We start from the raw sequence: 14,234 nt of genomic DNA, 5'->3' as shown, positions 1-14,234 counted from the left end.
ACACACCCACAATGAAATAATAAAAAAATAAACAAGCATATAAAAAAAAGAATGTCACAAATTAAAAACATGCAGAACAATATCAAGCGAAAGGCAAAATGCAGGCGCAAAAGCAACAATGAAGGGGCCCACAGTGTTACTGTGCGCTACCATGGGGCGCAGGATTTAGAATGTTTGCCACAAAAAAATGTTGACATCGCAAGAAGGGACAAAACCAGTGATGTGTCCTGTCGTACCATGGCCATATAAATGACCGCCCACTTACCCTATATTATAAAGTGCCCATATAACTGTGGGGATGAACCTCATTTCTTAAGGGAAATTATTATGACGTTGTGTTTATTTTTTAAGAGGAAAATCCTGAATACATTCACAAAGGACATAATTTGATGTAGTCGAAATAAAAAAACCGCCATTTTTTCGTCAGGATGTGGTTTGTGGAAATGTGAGCAGCGCTGCACTGTCAATAAAGCATTTTGAATAAAAAAAATCTGGAGTGAAGCGAGCGAGCGGTGGACCGCACGCACGGTCACGTGAAGGGGGCGGGGTATGAGGTGAATAAGGGTCACGTGAGGGGGAGGAGCCCCGTGTGTTGTTAGTGTATGGAAGGCATGTAAATGATTGGGAATAACAGGCAGAGAGTTCCCAGCACCACAGCGGCAGAGAGGAGGGACCTCGCGTATCGGCGCCCTGCTACCATGAAGGCCAGCTCCACTGTGCCCAAATTCCTCACCAAGATATGGGCTCTGGTGGAGGACCAGCTGAACAACGAGTACATCTGCTGGAGCCAGGTGAGCCCGGCCGGGGCTTTGTGTGGGCGCGTGTGTCCGGCTCCTGCATGGCGGGGCCTGTGCGCCCACTACATGTGGGATGAATGGCGATCCTGGGGGAGATGCTCTGCATTGTGAGACCTCGGAAGGGGGTATTACCCTGGGAGCAGACATTAATGCCAGTCATCTGTGGGGACAGCGGGCACTGTGATTATTGGTCAGGCGGGGGGTAATACCCTGATATCACACCATTATCTGGGGGGACGTCCTGAGAGCGGACACTGTGATTACTGGTAATGCAGGGGGTAATACCCTGATATCACACCATTATCTGGGGGGACATTATGAGAGTGGGCACTGTGATTACTGGTAATGCAGGGGGTAATACCCTGATATCACACCATTATCTGGGGGGACGTCCTGAGAGCGGACACTGTGATTACTGGTAATGCAGGGGGTAATACCCTGATATCACACAATTATCTGGGGAGGCATCCTGAGAGTGGGCACTGTGATTACTGGTAATGCAGGGGGTAATACCCTGATATCACACCATTATCTGGGGGGACGTCCTGAGAGCGGACACTGTGATTACTGGTAATGCAGGGGGTAATACCCTGATATCACACAATTATCTGGGGGGACATCCTGAGAGCGGGCACTGTGATTACTGGTAATGCAGGGGGTTATACCCTGATATCACACAATTATCTGGGGGGACATTATGAGAGCGGGCACTGTGATTACTGGTAATGCAGGGGGTAATACCCTGATATCACACCATTATCTGGGGGGACGTCCTGAGAGCGGACACTGTGATTACTGGTAATGCAGGGGGTAATACCCTGATATCACACAATTATCTGGGGGGACATCCTGAGAGCGGGCACTGTGATTACTGGTAATGCAGGGGGTTATACCCTGATATCACACAATTATCTGGGGGGACATTATGAGAGCGGGCACTGTGATTACTGGTAATGCAGGTGGTAATACCCTGATATCACACCATTATCTGGGGGGACGTCCTGAGAGCGGACACTGTGATTACTGGTAATGCAGGGGGTAATACCCTGATATCACACAATTATCTGGGGGGACGTCCTGAGAGCGGGCACTGTGATTACTGGTAATGCAGGGGGTTATACCCTGATATCACACCATTATCTGGGGGGACATTATGAGAGTGGGCACTGTGATTACTGGTAATGCAGGGGGTAATACCCTGATATCACACCATTATCTGGGGGGACGTCCTGAGAGCGGACACTGTGATTACTGGTAATGCAGGGGGTATTTCCCTGATATCACACCATTATCTGGGGGGACATCCTGAGAGCTGGCACTGTGATTACTGGTAATGCAGGGAGTATTACCCTGATATTACACCATTATCTGGGGGGACGTCCTGAGAGTGGGCACTGTGATTACTGATAATGCAGGGGGTAATACCCTGATATCACACAATTATCTGGGGGGACGTCCTGAGAGCGGGCACTGTTATTACTGGTAATGCAGGGGGTAATACCCTGATATCACACAATTATCTGAGGGGACGTCCTGAGAGCGGGCACTGTGATTACTGGTAATGCAGGGGGTTATACCCTGATATCACACAATTATCTGGGGGGACATTATGAGAGCGGGCACTGTGATTACTAGTAATGCAGGGGGTAATACCCTGATATCACACCATTATCTGGGGGGACGTCCTGAGAGCGGGCACTGTGATTACTGATCAAGCGGGGGTAATACCCTGATAGCACACCATTATCTGGGGGGACGTCCTGAGAGCGGGCTCTGTTACTGGTAATGCAGGGGGTATTTCCCTGATATCAGATCAGTAATACTTGTCATCTGGGGAGGCATCCTGAGAGTGGGTACTGTGATTACTGGTAATGCAGGGGGTAATACCCTGATATCACACCATTATCTGGGGGGATGTCCTGAGAGTGGGCACTGTGGTTACTGGTAATGCAGGGGGTAATACCCTGATATCACACAATTATCTGGGGGGGACGTCCTGAGAGCGGGCACTGTGATTACTGGTAATGCAGGGGGTAATACCCTGATATCACACCATTATCTGGGGGGACGTCCTGAGAGCGGGCACTGTGATTACTGGTAATGCAGGGAGTATTGCCCTGATATTACACCATTATCTGGGGGGGGACGTCCTGAGAGTGGGTACTCTGATTACTGGTAATGCAGGGAGTATTGCCCTGATATTACACCATTATCTGGGGGGGGACGTCCTGAGAGCGGGCACTGTGATTACTGGTCAGAAAGTGGTTATTACCCTGGTATCAGATCATTAATGCCAGTCATTATCTAGGGGGACATTGTGAGAGTGGGCATTGTGATTACTGGTCAGGTAGAGGGTATTACCCTGGTATCAGATTATTAAATGAGTTGTCCACTACATTTACATTGATTGCCTATCCTTAGTATAGTTCATTAATGTCTGGCCGGAGTCCGACACCTGGCACCCCTGCCGATCAGCTGTTCTCTGTGCCCCCAGCGGTGGCAGACGGAAATGCTCAGTTACAGAGCTGCTCCATTTTCTGATAGCGGCCGCGGCCAGGTACTGCACATCCTCCTCCCATTCTGATTAATAGGAGGCAGATGTGCAGTACCCAGCTGCGACTACAATCAGTAAACTGAGCAGCTCCAGAACTGATCATTTCCGACTGCCTGCTGCCACCGCCGTGACCAGCAACAGCTGATCAGACGTTGATGACCTATGCGAAGGATAGGCTATCAATGTAAAAGTAGATAACTTCTTTAATGCCAGACAGTATCTGAGGAGACATCCAGAGGGTGGGCACTGTGATTACTGGTTAGGTAGGGGGTATTAGGCTATATGCTCACACTGCGTTTTTGTGCCGTGTTTTTGCCTTGTTTTTTGTGCAGTTTTGTTGTCGGAAAGTTCTCATTTTTGACTTCCCAGCAGTTCTATGAGAATTCAGATTTGCTGTGCGCTCGTTGCAGTTTCCTTTTTTTTTTGTCTGCAGTTTTTTTTCATAATCTTCTGACAAAATGCAGCATGTTCATTATTTTTGCGTTTTGTCCCGGCATTTCTCACTAGTGATGGGAGGACTCTCAAATCAATTCCGTGTCGGCGGAGGGTTGATCCCTGTTATGTGGCCGGATATAATCTATGGGGACCAGAATCCATTGTATAGGGGTAGGAAGGAGAATTGTTACTAAATCACCGGCACGGCTGTCACATTGCTCCTATGGCCTCTCATTTTTCTTTCAGGGCTGCTCATTAGGCTCATGCATATTCGCTGATTCCCCACCCACCGACGTCTGTGATTGGTTGCAGTCAGACGTGCCCCCCACGCTGAGTGACAGCGTCTGACGCTTTCCATCACAGACCCGGTCTACGGGTCTATGTCATACAGTAAAATAAATTTAAAAAATTGACGTAGGGTTCCCCCATATTTTTATGCACAGCACAAATAAAGCCACAGCTACAGGCTGCAGCCACCCAGCTTGCGCTTATCTTGGCTGTGTACCAAAATAGGAGGAAGCGCTTGTGTTGTGTGTGTGTGTGTGTGTGTGTGTGTGTGTGTGTGTGTGTTGTTGTGTGGTTTTTTTTTTATATTGTTAATTTTATTTAAATAAATAATAAAAAAAAAAAAACCTAAAAAAAACCGGTGTGCATTTACCCCCATTTTTGATAACCAGCCAAGATAAAGCCAGACAGCTGGGAGCTGGTAATCTCAGACTGAGGAGAACCACGGTTATTAGGAGCCTAAAAATAGCAGCCTACAGCCGCACAGGATTGTTGCATCCATTAGATGAGACAACCTCAGCACTTTACCCAGCTTTTCCCGATTGCCCTGGTGCGGTCACAATTGGAGTAATTAAGGGATTAATGGCAGCTCAAAGCTGTCCCTAAGCCCTAGATTAGTATTGGTAGGCATCTATGAGACCCCTCATCACTAATCTGTAAGTGAAAGTAAATAAAACATAAACACTGAAAAAATCCTTTATTTGAAATAAAATACAAAGAAAGACCACCCTCTTTTACCCCTTTATTAACCCCAAAAACACCCCTGTAGGTCCGATGTAATTCACACAAGGTCCCACAACGCTTCTAGCTCTGCTATATCTGAGTCACAGCACGCGATCATGGAACATGACCAAGTGCTGTGAGGCTCACGTAGAGAATGAATGAGCTGCATGATCACCGATGACGTCACTCAAGTTATCTGCGGCCACGCTGGAGGTTCCCGCTGGCCTCCAATTTGACCGCAGGTAACCTGATTTCAGGGGACTTCAGTGAACTCAGGTGAAGTCACATGAGGTCAAGTTACCTGTGGTCACAGGTGGATGACCATGGGAACCTCCAGCTGTGGCCATGGCTAACCTGATTGACGTCACTGCTAATCGTACCTGGAGCTCACAGCGACCAGCCATATTCCATGTTCGCGCTCTGACTTTACATGTAGCAGAGCTGGAATCGTCGTAGGACCTCGTGTGGATATGTCAGATCGTCAGCCGGCAGGGGTGTTTTGGGAGTTAATAAAGTGGTGAAAGAGGGTGTGTTTTTGTTTTTTTTTTTTTTGTATTTTATTTCAAATAATCAAGTTTTTTCAATGTTTGTGTTTTATTTCTTTTCACTTACAGATTAGTGATGGGGGGGGTTCTAAAAAAAAAAACGTCCCCCATTACTAACCTAGGGCTTAGTGGCAGCTGTGGGCTGCTATTAACCCCTTGATTACCCCGATTGCCACCGCACCAGGGCAATCGGGAACAGCCGGGTAAAGTGCTAGGGTTGTCGCATCTAATTGATGTAACAATCCTGGGCGGCTGCAGGCGGCTCTTTTTAAGCTGGGTGGCTCCCAATAACTGTGTCTCCCCAGCCTGAGAATACTAGCCCCTAGCTGCCTGGCTTTACCTTGGCTGGCTATCAAAATTGGGGAGACCACATAACGTTTTTTCAAACTATTTAAATAATAAAAAAAAGCCGCATGCAGTTCCTCTTATTTTGATATACAGTACGGCTGAGCGGATTGGCAAAAAACCGGGACCGGCAGACCACTGCTCAATTTTAAAAAACCCGATATGCTCCGCAATCCGGTGCCCATATAAGTCAATGGGGACCAGAATCCGGAGATTAAAGACGTTGGTGGAAGGGATAGGGGGTAGGAGCGCGCTCGGTATACTCACCCAGGCAGTGTCATAGCGGCAAACTCCTTCCGGGTCACGTTTTTCCCTTCCAGAGCCAACAATTCAATATTCACTACTTTGCCCGCCCACCAACGCGTGTAATTTGTCGCATATCAATATGATTATTTTGTGTTCGCCTAATACATAGAAAAAAAGTGTGTTCAGGAAAAGTAAATTCAAATAGAGTAGAATCCCAACACACTAAAAATATATTTCTTTTTCGCTCCTAATTGGGAGACCCAGACAATTGGGTGTATAGCTACTGCCTCCGGAGGCCGCACAAAGTACTACACTTAAAAGTGTAAGGCCCCTCCCCTTCTGGCTATACACCCCCCCCGTGGGAGCACGGGTCCTTCAGTTTTTTGCTTTGTGCGAAGGAGGTCAGACACGCACGCATAGCTCCACTGTTTAGTCAGCAGCAGCTGCTGACTATGTCGGATGGAAGAAAAGAGGACCCATACAAGGGTCCCCAGCATGCTCCCTTCTCACCCCACTTTTTGTCGGTGGTGCTTGTTAAGGTTGAGGTACCCATTGCGGGTACGGAGGCTGGAGCCCACATGCTGATTCCTTCCCCATCCCCATTAGGGCTCTGGGCGAAGTGGGATTTTACCGGTCTCCAGGCACAGAGACCGTGCTCCATCCGCAGCCCCTGGAGAAGCCGCTGGATATGGAGCTGAGTATCGTCAGGGACATGGCCCTGCTCCGTCAAGGTACTCTGTGTCCCCGTGCATACGCGCGCACACCGCAGCATTGCTGGGTGTGTTAGTGCGCCGGGGACAACAGCGCTGCTGCGCTTGTGCCATTTCCTCACTTCAGCTTAGCTGAGTGGGTAGACTCAGGGAGAACGGTCGCGCCGGCCGCTGGGACTTCCGCGCTGGCCGTGCATATATCACGGCCGCGCTTATTACTACAGTCCCCGGCTTTTGCGGCCTAGTTCGTTCGTTCCCGCCTCCGCACCTGCCAGTCAGGAGGAGGGCGGGACGCTGTACAGAGCATCAGCGCTGAGGGCTGGAGTCGTTTTTACATACTCCAGCCCTCACACCAGGCACAGTAGGACGCAGTTTCCCGCTCTTTGTTTGTGGCACGCCCACGGTCCGCCCCTCTTCACAGAACGCCGGCAGCCATTCCTGCCTGCACGCTGAGCTGCAGAGGGGAGACGGGGAGACCCAGACACGGGATTCTACGGCCTCATACCCGCTGTTCAGCGGGCGGTAAGCAGCCCTCAAGGGCTCACCCCCACTTGTGCCGTTTGTATACTGAGTATTTTGTGTTGCACATACTTTGTACTGTACGGTCGCTGGTGATTCTCGGCTATATACCCTCCTAGATTACAAGGAGGCAACAGCATGTCGTCCGCAAAACGCAAGGGTGCCAAGGCACAGACATTATATGCTGACTGTACCGCATGTGGGGCTGCTCTACCGGCAGGTTCCACTGAACCCCATTGTGTGCAGTGCTCGGCCCCTGTGCAACTTGCACAGCCGGGGCCTCTGCTGGACGTTACCCAGGGTGTACCACCTGTGAATGCTGTCCAGGTGACAGGAACGGAGTTTGCAGCTTTTGCTGACAATTGTCTATGACCATGTCAAGGATTCTTGAAACATTGCAGTCTAGACCAGTAACTCAGACCATGGACACTGTGGCATCATTGCTCCCTGGTCCCCCTCAGCTGGAACACTTCCAAGCTCCGGGGGTGTCACATGCACCCCAGGGTGACGATTCTGACTCGGACGACAGTCCCAGACAACCTAAGCGGGCTCGTTATGAGGGGCCCTCAACTTCGTCTCACTGGTCAGGGTCCCAGCGGGACGGATCTATGGGTGATGAGGCGGATGTAACTGATCAAGATTCTGATCTTGGGTCCGCCCTCAATCTGGATACACCGGATGGTGACGCCATAGTGAATGATCTTATAGCGTCCATCAATAGGATGTTAGATATTTCTCCGCCAGCTCCTACTCAGGAGGAGGCAGCTTCACAGCAGGAGAAATTCCATTTCAGATATCCCAAGCGTAAATTAAGCACTTTTCTGGACCACTCTGACTTTAGAGATGCAATCCAGAAACACCACGCTTATCCTGAGAAGCGGTTTTCTAAACGGCTTAAAGATACACGCTATCCTTTTCCCCCTGACGTGGTCAAGGGTTGGACCCAGTGTCCCAAGGTGGACCCTCCAATCTCCAGGCTTGCAGCTAGATCCTTAGTTGCAGTAGAAGATGGAGCGGCACTTAAAGATGCCACTGACAGGCAGATGGAGCTCTGGCTGAAATCCATCTATGAAGCTATTGGAGCGTCGTTGGCGCCAGCTTTCGCAGCCGTATGGGCACTCCAAGCTATTTCAGCTGGGCTTATACAGGTCGACTCGGTCACACGTACATCTGCCCCGCAGGTGGCACCATTGACCTCTCAAATGTCTGCATTCGCGTCTTACGCGATTAATGCTGTCCTGGACTCTACGAGCCGTACGGCGGTGGCGTCAGCCAACTCCGTGGTTTTGCGCAGAGCCCTGTGGTTGAGAGAATGGAAAGCAGATTCTGCTTCCAAGAAGTGCTTAACCAGTTTGCCCTTTTCTCGTGACCGATTGTTTGGGGAGCGTTTGGATGAAATCATTAAACACTCCAAGGGTAAGGACTCATCCTTACCTCAACACAGACAAAACAAGCCCCAACAAAGGAGGGGTCAGTCTGGTTTTCGGTCCTTTCGAGGCTCAGGCAGGTCCCAATTCTCCTCGTCCAAGAGGACTCAAAAGGATCAGAGAGGCTCAGATTCTTGGCGGACGCAGTCACGCCCAAAAAATACAGCAGGAAGAACCGTTACCAAGACGGCTTCCTCATGACTTTCAGCCTCCTCTCTCCGCATCCTCGGTCGGTGGCAGGCTCTCCCGCTTTGGCGGCATTTGGCTGTCACAGGTCAAAGACCGTTGGGTGAGGGACATTCTGTCTCACGGGTACAGGATAGAATTCGTCTCTCGTCCTCCAACTCGTTTCTTCAGAACTTCACCACCGCCCGACAGAGCCGATGTTCTGCTGCAGGCGGTGACCGCTCTAAAGGCGGAAGAAGTGGTGACTTCCGTTCCTCTTCAGGAACAAGGTCACGGTTTTTACTCCAATCTGTTTGTGGTGCCAAAGAAGGACGGGTCCTTTCGGCCCGTCCTGGATCTAAAGTTGCTCAACAAACATGTAAAAACCAGGAGGTTCCGGATGGAATCTCTCCGCTCCGTCATAGCCTCAATGTCTCAAGGAGATTTCTTAGCATCAATAGACATCAAGGATGCTTATCTTCACGTGCCGATTGCGCCAGAGCATCAGCGTTTTCTACGCTTCGTTATAGAAAGCGAACACCTGCAGTTCGTAGCGTTACCTTTCGGGCTGGCAACAGCCCCTCGGGTCTTCACCAAGGTCATGGCAGCAGTAGTAGCTGTCCTGCACTCGCAGGGTCACTCCGTGATCCCGTATTTGGACGATCTACTTATAAAGGCACCCTCTCAAGAGGCATGCCAACACAGCCTGAACGTGGCACTGAAGACTCTCCAGAGTTTCGGGTGGATTATCAACTTTTCAAAGTCAAATCTAACCCCGACCCAATCACTAACATATCTTGGCATGGAGTTTCATACTCTCTCAGCGATAGTGAAGCTTCCACTGGACAAGCAGTGCTCTCTGCAGACAGGGGTGCAATCTCTCCTGCAGAACCAGTCCCACTCCTTGAGGCGCCTCATGCATTTCCTAGGGAAGATGGTGGCAGCAATGGAAGCAGTCCCTTTCGCGCAGTTTCATCTGCGCCCTCTACAATGGGACATTCTCCGCCAATGGGACGGGAAGTCGACGTCCCTCGACAGGGATGTCTACCTCGCTCAGGCAACCAAGGACTCTCTCCGTTGGTGGCTTCTTCCCACCTCATTGTCAAAAGGAAAGTCGTTCCTACCCCCATCCTGGGCGGTGGTCACGACAGATGCGAGCCTATCAGGGTGGGGAGCAGTGTTTCTTCACCACAGGGCTCAGGGTACGTGGACTGAGAGAGAGTCCACCCTTCAGATCAATGTTCTGGAAATCAGAGCAGTCTATCTTGCTCTGCGAGCCTTCCAACAGTGGCTGGAGGGCAAGCAGATCCGGATTCAGTCGGACAATTCCACAGCGGTGGCGTACATCAACCACCAAGGGGGAACACGCAGTCGACAAGCCTTTCAAGAAGTCCGGCGGATTCTGACGTGGGTGGAAAACACAGCATCCACCATATCCGCAGTTCACATCCCAGGCGTGGAAAACTGGGAAGCAGACTTTCTCAGTTGCCAGGGCATGGACGCAGGGGAATGGTCCCTTCACCCGGACGTGTTTCAGGAGATCTGTCGCCGCTGGGGGATGCCGGACGTCGACCTCATGGCGTCACGGCACAACAACAAGGTCCCGGTTTTCATGGCACGGTCTCACGATCACCGAGCTCTGGCGGCAGACGCCTTAGTTCAGGATTGGTCGCAGTTCCGACTACCTTATGTGTTCCCACCTCTGGCATTGTTGCCCAGAGTGCTCCGCAAAATCAGGTCCGACTGCCGTTGCGCCATTCTCGTCGCTCCAGACTGGCCAAGGAGGTCGTGGTACCCGGATCTGTGGCATCTCACGGTAGGACAACCGTGGGCGCTACCAGGCCGTCCAGACTTGCTGTCTCAAGGGCCGTTTTTCCATCTGAATTCTGCGGCCCTGAACCTGACTGTGTGGCCATTGAGTCCTGGATCCTAGGGACCTCAGGTTTATCTCATGATGTTGTTGCCACCATGAGACAGGCTAGGAAACCATCCTCCGCCAAGATCTACCACAGCACGTGGAAGATATTCTTTTCTTGGTGCTCTGCTCAGGGAGTTTCTCCCTGGCCATTTGCATTACCTATTTTTCTTTCCTTCCTGCAGTCTGGGTTGGAAAAAGGTTTGTCGCTTAGCTCCCTTAAAGGACAAGTCTCTGCGCTATCCGTATTCTTTCAGAAGCGCCTGGCGCGACTTCCTAAGGTACGCACGTTCCTGCAAGGGGTTTGTCATATTCCCCTTACAGGCGGCCATTGGAACCCTGGGATCTGAACAAGGTTCTGATTTCTCTCCAGAAGCCACCTTTCGAGCCTATGAAGGAGATTTCCTTTTCTCGGCTTTCACAGAAAGTGGCTTTTCTGGTGGCGGTCACGTCTCTTCGGAGAGTGTCAGAGCTGGCGGCGTTATCTTGCAAATCTCCCTTCCTGGTGTTTCACCAAGACAAGGTAGTACTGCGTCCAATTCCAGAGTTTCTTCCCAAGGTGGTATCTTCCTTTCATCTCAATCAGGATATCACTTTACCATCTTTGTGTCCTCATCCAGTTCACCATTTTGAAAAGGGTTTACATCTGTTGGACCTGGTGAGAGCACTCAGGATCTACATTTCCCGCACGGCGTCTCTGCGCCGTTTGGATGCACTCTTTATCCTGGTCGCTGGTCAGCATAAAGGGTCGCAAGCTTCCAAATCCACCCTTGTGCGGTGGATCAAGGAACCAATTCTTCACGCCTACCGTTCTGCTGGGCTTCCGACTCCTTCTGGACTGAAGGCCCATTCTACCAGAGCCGTGGGTGCGTCCTGGGCATTACGGCATCAGGCTACGGCTCAGCAGGTGTGCCAGGCGGCTACCTGGTCGAGTCTGCACACTTTCACCAAGCATTATCAGGTGCATACCTACGCTTCGGCGGATGCCAGCCTAGGTAGACAAGTCCTGCAGGCGGCGGTGGCCCACCTGTAAGAAAGGGCTGCCTGACAGCCCGATCGCGAGGTATTATTTTACCCACCCAGGGACTGCTTTTGGACGTCCCAATTGTCTGGGTCTCCCAATTAGGAGCGAAAAAGAAGGGAATTTTGTTTACTTACCGTAAATTCCTTTTCTTCTAGCTCCAATTGGGAGACCCAGCACCCGCCCTGTTTTTCTGAGGGTATTTGTTTTTCGGGTGCACATGTTGTTCATGTTAGTAACTTACGTTCTCCGATATTGTTTATCGGATTGAATTTGTTTTTGAAACAGTTATTGGCTTTCCTCCTTCTTGCTTTTGCACTAAAACTGAGGGACCCGTGCTCCCACGGGGGGGGTGTATAGCCAGAAGGGGAGGGGCCTTACACTTTTAAGTGTAGTACTTTGTGCGGCCTCCGCAGGCAGTAGCTATACACCCAATTGTCTGGGTCTCCCAATTGGAGCTAGAAGAAAAGGAATTTACGGTAAGTAAACAAAATTCCCTTCATTGTTCAAGTGCAGTCACAATCTGCCTTTTGGAAAACAGCGGACTCCGTTAACGGATTCTGCTGTTTCCCATAGACTTGTATGGATGACGGATTGTGCCAAAAGTATCTGCGTTGCTTCCGCTGGCCGATGCTGCGTTGCTTCTGCTGGGCGGAAGGAACGCAGCATGTAATATTTTGTGAGCAGCGGAATCCTCTCTTTTTCACTGCGCATGCTCCATATATTTTTTTTTTTTTTTTTTTTTTTTTTTTTATTATCACAGAAACTTTATTTTGTCTCTCGGTGGCCAAACGCTCAGCTGAGCACCTGGCCGCCGGCATGTGAGAGCGTTGAGCTGAACGCCCGGCCGCCGAGTGATCAGCTGATCATTCACAATATAGTCTGCTGCCGGTAAAACTGTAAAGAAGAAAAAAATTAAAAAAAAAAAAAAGAAAAAGCTTTCCGTTGTTTTGTACGAGCCGTTGCATCCGTTGTGCCATTATATGCAACGCATCCGTCACACAACGCAATGCAACGGATGCCGTTCAACGCAAGTGTGAAACTAGCCTAAGAATGGAAGTCACAAAGCTCCGGTGAATAATCACAGGAGATACATTCCTGGATGTGTTTGATACAAGGAAAGTTCCTTTCATATGACTGCAGAAAAAAATAAGAAACTTAGCTTGATATTTACGATGTATACTATCATTATATCCATTACACTGATATAAACAAAATCCCATAGATTTAAAGCCACGTTATGGTACTACAGAAATCCAGTCAGAGTATCGCAAAAAATTGTAAGGAATAAAAAAGTGAACAAAAATATAAAAGGCCCATATTCACTCGGATCAACAAAAAGGTCCTTTTTAAACCCAGCGCTCCTAATACATCATCATCCAATTATTCAAACACGCATCCGCAAGTGAATTCGGAAAATCCTGGAAAGTGCCGAGAGCCGAAGTGATACCTAGCACAATGGCGCATGCGTGAAAATTCCTTGCACTTGGACAATTTGTAATTGGCTGCAGTTAGACGCGCCCCCACCCTGAGTGGCAGTGTGTCAGCTAACTGCAACCAATCACAGGTGCCAGGACGGCCGGTGGGCGGGGAAATTAGTCCAAGTGTCTGCGGTTCAGTATTGTGGTAAAAAATAAATAAAACAATCGGCGCAGGGTCCTCGTATTCTGATGACAGCATCTATTAGATGCGACAATCCCGGTGCTATACCGGCTCTTCCCGGTGCCCTGGCGCGGTGGCAATCAAGGTAATAAGGGGTTAATAACAGCGCACAGCTACTACTAAACCCTAGGTTAATGATTGCACAGGCATCTGAGTTACCTCCATCACTAACCTGGACATGACAGTAAATAAACACACTGAAAAAATCCTTTATGTGGAATAAAATGCAATAACACATTCACATACCTTCCTTCACCTCTTTATTAACCCCCAACACCCTGCAGCTCCGGCGTAATTCACACGAGGTCCCACGATGACACATCCAGCTCTGCTACATCTCACAGATAGCGGCCCTATAGAACGATCGCCAGCTGTAGCCTCTGACTGAGCTGCGATGACTGCAGGCAGACACTGTCACAGGCTGGAGGCGCGTATGCCTGCAACCAGTCACAGACGAGAGGACGGCTGGTGGGCAGGGAAAACACGGAAAGCTGTGTGTATGCGATTATACAGTACAGGAAGTGAGTGCGCAACCCGGAAGCAGTTTGCCGCCATGACACAGAGTCTCGGTAAGTATGAAACTCTCGCTTATTTCTTGTTTTGTTTATTTTCCCCTTAATTCCCGAATCCGGGTCTGACACCCAGACATCTTTGAAACCGTGCAGATCCGGACTTACAGTCCAGATCCGTTCAGCATTAATATACAGCCAAGATAAGTGCACAGCCTATAGCTGTATGCTTTATCTGTGCTGGGTATCGTAATATGGGGGGGGACCCTATGCCAAATTTTTTTTATTCATTTAGTTTTACTGTATGCTATAGGCCCACAGACCTGGTCTTTGATTGGAAGCGTCAGAGAGGCTGTCACACAGGCTCGGGAGTGCT

General features: G+C 49.8%; 1 protein-coding gene across 4 annotated transcripts in view; it reads left to right on the top strand.

Annotated features, from left to right (window-relative positions):
- The first annotated feature begins 564 nt into the window (after positions 1-564).
- LOC142296401 (uncharacterized) overlaps positions 565-14,234 on the top strand; it is a 148,699-nt gene continuing 135,029 nt past the window's right edge. For 2 of the 4 annotated variants that reach the window (XR_012751631.1, XR_012751630.1), the window contains exon 1: positions 565-791. Coding sequence is in view for 2 of the 4 variants with exons in the window: in XM_075340002.1 (XP_075196117.1) it covers positions 618-791 (174 nt within the window). In the remaining 2 variants the exon portion in view is untranslated. The remainder of the gene's footprint in view (positions 792-14,234) is intronic. The other 2 variants (XM_075340002.1, XM_075340001.1) reach the window with 1 other exon arrangement.

Source organism: Anomaloglossus baeobatrachus, chromosome 3 (assembly GCF_048569485.1).
Source record: "Anomaloglossus baeobatrachus isolate aAnoBae1 chromosome 3, aAnoBae1.hap1, whole genome shotgun sequence".
Classification (NCBI taxonomy): domain Eukaryota; kingdom Metazoa; phylum Chordata; class Amphibia; order Anura; family Aromobatidae; genus Anomaloglossus; species Anomaloglossus baeobatrachus.
This window is presented reverse-complemented; position numbering and strand designations above follow the sequence as displayed.